Below are 7,245 nucleotides of genomic sequence, written 5' to 3'. Positions count from 1 at the left end.
TTTCCCTCTCTTTATAAGCTCCAGGAAAATGTAACTAACCTGCTTTTAAAGAAATAAATAAGAACTATCAAGCAAACAAAGGTTGGTTTGAAAGTTACGTGTAACCCAACTATCTTAAAATACTCACTACTAAGACCCACCCTTTGCTCCTGAAAGTAACTTTCTCAGGAACTCAAACATTACACTTTACACTTTTCTCATATTAATACTTATTTTCTTTCCCACTAGCACAGAATCAAAGAAATGTCCTTTCGTGAATGAATCTTTCTGTGGCTTTCAGTAAATCCAGTGAGGGTATTTACTAAGTAAATTATAATCCCATGTAAAGAACACAGAATACTACTACACCTTCCACTAGTATACATTTGGACATTAGAAAATGTTGTATGACAAAAGACAACAGAAACAGGAACTCGGGGCAAAAACTTCCTGTTAATCACTCAATAAAGTCACTCTACAAAACGAAGAGAGGGTGAACATGAGCTTCTGCATTTGACTTTCAGGAGCCCATGCCTGGTGTCAGACCATCTTCATCACCCCCAAAATCACCAACAGTAACTCTTTCTTTTAGCATAACCCCAACTGTACTAAGACAGTGTCTGCCTCAGAGATGAGACAGCTAAGAAGGGAGGAAGCAAGAGCACACTGAGGTGATGTCTTTTGCTGAGAGGCAAGCAGCACTTAAGAGGCAAAAGCAGAAAGTGTAATCACAGTGCACCTGCACTCTAATCTCGTGCTTTACAGATGGTAAAATACTAGAAAGACTAGTAGTGCAGTGAGTGCAAAAAGTTGCGTAACAAAGCATAAGAGAAATGCTCCTCTCTATCTGATTAATAAACAGTGTTTGTTTGCTCTGTTTTCTCCTCTGCTTAGGAAATGAGTACTGGGTTTATTCAGCCAGTAACTTGGAGAGGGGCTATCCAAAGAAACTCACCAACCTGGGACTACCCCCCGACGTGCAGCGTGTTGATGCAGCTTTTAACTGGGGCAGAAACAAGAGGACATATATTTTTGCTGGAGACAGATACTGGAAGTAAGATGCATTGCAGTGGTGGTGGTATGCTGTTAGCCAAGCTGTGTCTCTAGGGCTGAATGCACACTGGGGTTCAAGGAGGCAGGAACCAAACACAGGAGGTTCATCCTTTGAGAATATAAACCGAAGGCTGCCAGGACAGCGCTGACAGCCAGTGAGGATGCTGAACCAGGGAGTACGGCTAGGAAAGCGCTTCAGGACAGCAGCAGGAACCTAGCACATATTTGAGAAAACAGCTTGCAATGGAAGACGATATCTGGGAGTCTCTGTCAGGCTGCTCACCACTAACAACCCATCCCTCAACCCCTATGTACCAGCAGCTGCCCCACATCAGGCTCAGGCTCTTAAGAGGGGCAAGCTGTCCCTGCTGTCAGCTCACAACTGCCAGGAGAAAACTCAGAAAGGAATTCCTTAAAAATGGGCTGATCTCCAATCACTTGAAGCCAAAGACTGATCAGATTGCCTTTGAAATTCTTTCACTAAGCCATCAGGTTTGGAGGCACTGGATGGAAAAGAAACAGCAGCGTGACTAGCAAAGCACGCTGGCGATGACTGTAAATCCTTTCAGCAGCTGATGTACCAGTTACTAACACATTTGCTCTACTAATGGAGTTGGCATGGAGGAGATCTGAACAAACCACAAGTTAGTAACAGATATATATCTGTTAGTATTTCGGGAAAACTGTTAGCTTCAATTCATTTTGACAGTCTCTACAATCCTTTTCATGTTTCCAGTACGTACTCAGAGAAGTTTTCGTTGCAAAGAACACCACAAATGTGGTATTCCACAAACACGTGTAACTCTGTATTTGCACTAAGGTTCCTGTTCAAAAGTCTGGATGAGAAGCAAAATATGATGCAACATAAACAACCAAACTCTGGTGACCTGCTACCACGCTCTATCCAGGAAAGATCTTGGGCTCTTAGATTAGGAAGGAACGTCCTTAAAATGCCTCAGGGCTATTACTGTGGTAGAAATAAATATCCTACATTACACCTGATGAAGAGTCTACTAATTGGATTTAATAGAATTTCATTATCATAACTGGCAGGAAGATCTGGTGCAAAAGATCATCTTAAAAAGCAGAGGCACTTTGGTGCTTTGAGGACCTTTGCGAGTTACCTCTGTGCCGCCTATCAGAAAGGCACCAGAACAAACCAGAGACACTAACTCTGGCTTTCACCATCGGAGGTCTCCAGCAAGAGGACTTTACTTCAGGAATGCAGACGTTACACAACAGGATGAAAGCTGAACCTTTCATTAACTGACAATTTAGAGGAAAGTTAAACATCAGAAACACCCACCAGAAATCTAAAAGATTCTCCAAGCTATAAGAGTTCCTTCTGAGAGATGCTCTATATAAAATATCAAAGGAGGTCTCAGGATAATTGAGTCCATTTTATGTGAACATTAATTTCATGTTATGATCAAACTGGATGAGTGTTTTTATTATATCCTAATGGCTGTGGATTCCTGTAAGTAAATAAAATACAATTGCCACTTGATCATAACTTTCAATTACTTTGAGGACAGTACTCTTCTCCATTATCTAAAGATAAAAAAAAAGAACTTAAAAGCTAAAGAATGTTATTAATTTTTTAATGTCATATCGTAGAGACCATCTTAAACATTTGCAAGTAGTTCTAACGCAGCCATTTGCAATACTTCAGATTCCTACTAAAACCTACAGACTGGGAGTTAGGAAAGCCGCTGGTCTCCTCTGTACCAACTGCTGTTTTGACTAACTGTACTCCAGGGTCTCCAAGTAATTCATCACTCTAATCACAGACAGTATTTCCATCAAAGTACCTTATCAATTGCAGTCACCACAGGATGCATAATTTATTGTTAAGGAATCAAAATAAGCTTAAGTAATTTCTATCTGTGTAAAGAAAGCAAGCGGTTGACAAATATTTCAGAAAAAATGCATCCCTGTTTAATACAGACATTATAACCCTTAAGTATGTGGCTGTTTTATTTTATACAAGGACTCTGCCACATGGAATCAAAATAGTTACATACCATAGTCCTTCCTGTACCATTATCACACTTACTTTAAATGGATTTTTTTGGAAGCCTTCTCCTCTCCCTCCTTCCAGCCCCCAGCTATTTTAGTGTTGTTATAACAAGAACTGTTAAGCAAAGCAAAGTTTTGTGAGGGAGAGGAACAGGAGCTGGCTCAGATTCCACAGCTGAAGTTTTAAAGTTACCCAGCAAAATACTAGATCTTCTTTAAATATCCAAGAAAAAAAAGTAAGTAATTGAAATTAATAATTTAAATTTATTTTGACCAACCTACTGCTCATTTGTACTGGTGTAACTTTGGATGTAATCTAAGTAGTTCCATACCGCAATGAGGGAAAGGTAACCCAAGATACATACAGATATGGATAAACAGAAATCAAGAACATAAATGCTTCCGTCCCTTCAGTACTGGTCAGAGACAACCTCTCTGAAGTCCACTGCTCCTGAAGAGAGGCTGACTGAGGCCTCACCTGAACTGGAAGCCTGGTTCAAACTCTGTCCCTTGTCACTGCTCTTCAGGACATCTCCACTCCTCCCGCTCAGCACTGACTCCCATCTATGAATCGGAAAACTGGGGAAACCCAGCCACAGTCCTGCTCCTTCCATCTTCACTCTCAAGGACCTTGCATCCCTGGGACACTTATTCCCTACATATAGAAAGGAAGATCCTGGATTACTTGTTTGTGGGAGTGTAAAACTGGCTTTGCACAAATCTATCTTTGCATTCTACAGCAGAAAGCACGCAGAATAAACGAAACAACCGATCATCTGCAGATGTGGATACAGACAGATCCGCTCACTCCTGAAGGACACTGCAAACTAGATCCGACTTCCCTGGAGTTAGGTGGATTGACATCAGCTGAGTTTTTTCCTTTTTAAAGCAGATTGTGAAAGCCATTGTGGTTTGGGGTTTTTTTTCCTCCCCCAAAGAAAAGCATGTATTTTTAACTTGGCATTTATCTGTTGATCATCACCGAGAGATAGACTGTGAGAAAATACTAGGGGTTTTTAATGAAATGTTAGGGAAAGTAATTAGTAATTTAATAGCAATCCATTACATGGACCACAAGCATATTTCAAATAAGATTTTAAAAAGATAGCCATTTCACATCAAAATCTGCTATCTTCAGATGTTGGCTGCTGCCTGAAAAACATCACCTTTCCTAGAATTATGTTTGGAATTTTAAAGCTACATTTCTGAAAAGGGTGTTGCTTAGAAAGCGTATTTTCAATTCAGCAAGAATTGCATTTCCAAAAAGAAAGATGTAAAATTTCACAGGGTTTTAAAGGAGTCGGGAATAATTATAATGAAATAGAAACAATGTTACAATCTCAGCTATTACATTTCTGTTTGATTGTTTTATGTAGTCACATTTTCTGAGGACTCTCTGAAAAATGATGTTAAATTTTAACATTAAATACAGATTCGTAATGCAGGGATATAATTTTCTTCAGGTACAATGAAGAAAAGAAGAAAATGGAGCTTGCATCCCCTAAATTCATTGCTGACTCTTGGAATGGCGTTCCAGATAACCTCGATGCTGTCCTGGGTCTTGGTGACAGTGGTAAGCTGTAATTCTGATTTAACTTACTAACGAGCTCTCTTACTTGTCTGCTGCGAAACTGATTGGAGACTTCAGTTTCTTGTGGTCCATGCTTAAGAGCCAAATTCCTATTCAGCTTTGCAAACTACTCGTTCAAACAAACTTTTTTTTGCCTCTTTATTTTCCCATTAAATATCAGTTAATAAATACCCTACTAATCACAGTTTAAACTTTTTTAAATGAAACATTTTGGGAATACAACCTCTCCTGAATATTCCTATCCAAACAAATAATAATAATAATAATAATAGTTATGCTGATTTCCCTTTTCATGAAGGTCATTTAGTTTGAATCTGCTACTACTCTTTATCATTTACTTCCTTGATGCTGAACACTTTGCGAAGCTTAACAAGGCAAGAAACAACAGCTCTTATTTGCATCTTCCCCCTTTTCTTCCTTGCTTTTTTTTTTTATAAAAGAAAAAGGCTATATACTGTCTTGTTTAAGTGTCTTGAAACATCTTACTGCTTTCCACTGCTATGTTGTAGCAGTCTAGAAACCTGCTATACAAACATCAGACAGGACATGGAGGAAAGTAATCTGTGGTGCAGTCGCTTTTATGTCAAGATGTCCCTGCGGCTCAGATCTGGGTTCATGTTGGTTTTCCAGTTTGGGCATGGGGAAAAATAGCTCTGTGGAGGATTCTCTTTCTAGTGTAGTTTGAGACAGAGACTAAAGCGACTCCTGCCCCCCAATGCCTGATGCACAGGGTGTCCTAACACCAGAAGGCATGACCGGGCCAGTCCCTATGGCTCAGAAATTTCCTAACTTCTTGCCAGCTCCATAGGTTCCTCAGTACCAGCATGCAGTCACAGCACCATCTCAGCATCATCCTGCTCTAGCATAGCCAGAAAAGTACAATAACCTCCTTGATCACAGGCACAAATGGGTTGTATTTGCTCTTCTTTTTAAAGAAAAAAAAGTATTTCTCTTCTTTTTTCTTGCTCTTCTCCTATCAACTGCAGCTGAGAGCCTGGCCTGTGGTTTTAAGTGGCCTCATATTTTGCACAGATACACATAAATATCTGGAAGCACCGCTGATATCACATGAGTCTCGACTCAATTACATTTTCAACATCTATTTTGCCAGCAAACATTTCTTCCCAGAAAATTCTGGCTCACAAAATGGTAACCTGACTTCAGGCTCCATTTAGCAAGACCTCTCTTCTCCAGCATGGGAATTGTTACATATTTTTAAAATAAATCTTTTTCATTGTGTATAAATATTTTGGGAAATAAGTCTTCCAGTTCATTAAGCTTCATGAAATCAAACAGACAAAAAAGCTTTGACCAAGAATTATGTGCTCCATAATCTGAGTATGCTTTTTTATTTACCTTCACAGGATACACCTACTTTTTCAAAGGTCAGTACTATCTACAAATGGAAGACAAGAATTTGAAGATTGTTAAAATTGGCAAGATAAATTCTGACTGGTTGGGTTGCTGAACTGTATGAGATATTAATAACCAAATATTTACTTTTTCGTTATATGCCTTATCTGTAATTAGAAATAGATCTGAATGCTAATTACTGGACCAGTCTGGTACTGGCACCAAAACATTAAGTACCAGTACTGTACACATCAGATAATTTAAGAGTGTTTGCCTCCTCAGTATACAAAAGATGTTTACGTATATATTCTGGTACAATTTTTCAGTTTTCATGCTAGTCATAGTAATGCTAGTAACAGAACATCCATCTTAATTCCCTTGGTGCTTAAACAAAGCATTGAAACCATTGGAGACTGGATCATGCCCCTATGTTATACACATCCCAAATAGGCTCAAATGAGATGTACCAGCAGTGCACTTTGATTTTTTAATTTTTTTTTTTTAAATACAACTCTGTTATAAATAGATGGTTTGTCTTGATGTTTTTCACCCTCTTGTGAGTTTGATCATTACTTCCATTTATTTACATAATAATACAGAAAGACTGTCAAAGGCACAGGTTGCCTCAGGATTTGATTTGTGTTGATGCATGATGGAATCATGGCAAGAAACTGTGTTAAAGTATTGTTTTAAAGTACTTTTTATTTTAATACCTTAGTTAAATTTAGCAATTTGCTTCATGCACTTTGTTACTACTATATAACTTGTTTATATGGATGGAATGACTCAGATTTTTGAAGTCAATGCGTTATACATAAAAGTCAAGTATTATTGTTTAACTTGTTTTATTTTTCTGTTCTTTATAATATTGGGGGATTGTTCCGTTAGGTTTTTTGTTTATGCATCGGGCAACAGAAAATGTTCTTTTCACAATCTGATGGAATGTTTCTCATTAAAAAAAATAAAACAGAAAAGAATGTCCCACACATGAAGTGCCAACAGTACAAATAAAATCAAATTACACTGTCAACACTTCTCATGGCCAGGCTTCCTTGTATCATTTGAAATTAGATATTCAGTAGCATGTTATAGTGAAATACCTGTCAAAGGAAAGACAATATTACCCCCGTACATAACTGCATACTAGATTTATTTAGAAACCTAGGTTATTTTCTCTGTTAGTACTAAGATGTAACTGCAGCAATTTACATTAAAGAGATTATATGATCCCATGCCTCCGTGAAGCCCCC

The 7,245-nt window shown here is 38.3% G+C and overlaps 1 protein-coding gene across 2 annotated transcripts in view; it reads left to right on the top strand.

Annotated features, from left to right (window-relative positions):
- The window catches only part of MMP2 (matrix metallopeptidase 2 (gelatinase A, 72kDa gelatinase, 72kDa type IV collagenase)), a 36,020-nt gene extending 28,995 nt beyond the window's left edge, over positions 1-7,025 (top strand). Inside the window, exons 11-13 of one of the 2 annotated variants that reach the window (XM_009706960.1) lie at positions 874-1,033; positions 4,515-4,624; positions 6,007-7,025. In XM_009706960.1, coding sequence (XP_009705262.1) covers positions 874-1,033; positions 4,515-4,624; positions 6,007-6,110 — 374 coding nt within the window. In that variant the 3' untranslated portion in view covers positions 6,111-7,025. The remainder of the gene's footprint in view (positions 1-873; positions 1,034-4,514; positions 4,625-6,006) is intronic. The other variant, XM_009706961.1, reaches the window with a different exon arrangement.
- Positions 7,026-7,245: the final 220 nt, after the last annotated feature.

The sequence above is a fragment of the Cariama cristata genome, unplaced genomic scaffold (assembly GCF_000690535.1).
Source record: "Cariama cristata isolate BGI_N322 unplaced genomic scaffold, ASM69053v1 scaffold5699, whole genome shotgun sequence".
In the NCBI taxonomy this organism is placed as follows: domain Eukaryota; kingdom Metazoa; phylum Chordata; class Aves; order Cariamiformes; family Cariamidae; genus Cariama; species Cariama cristata.
Note: the sequence above shows the minus strand (reverse complement) of the source record. Positions and strands in the feature narration are given on the sequence as shown.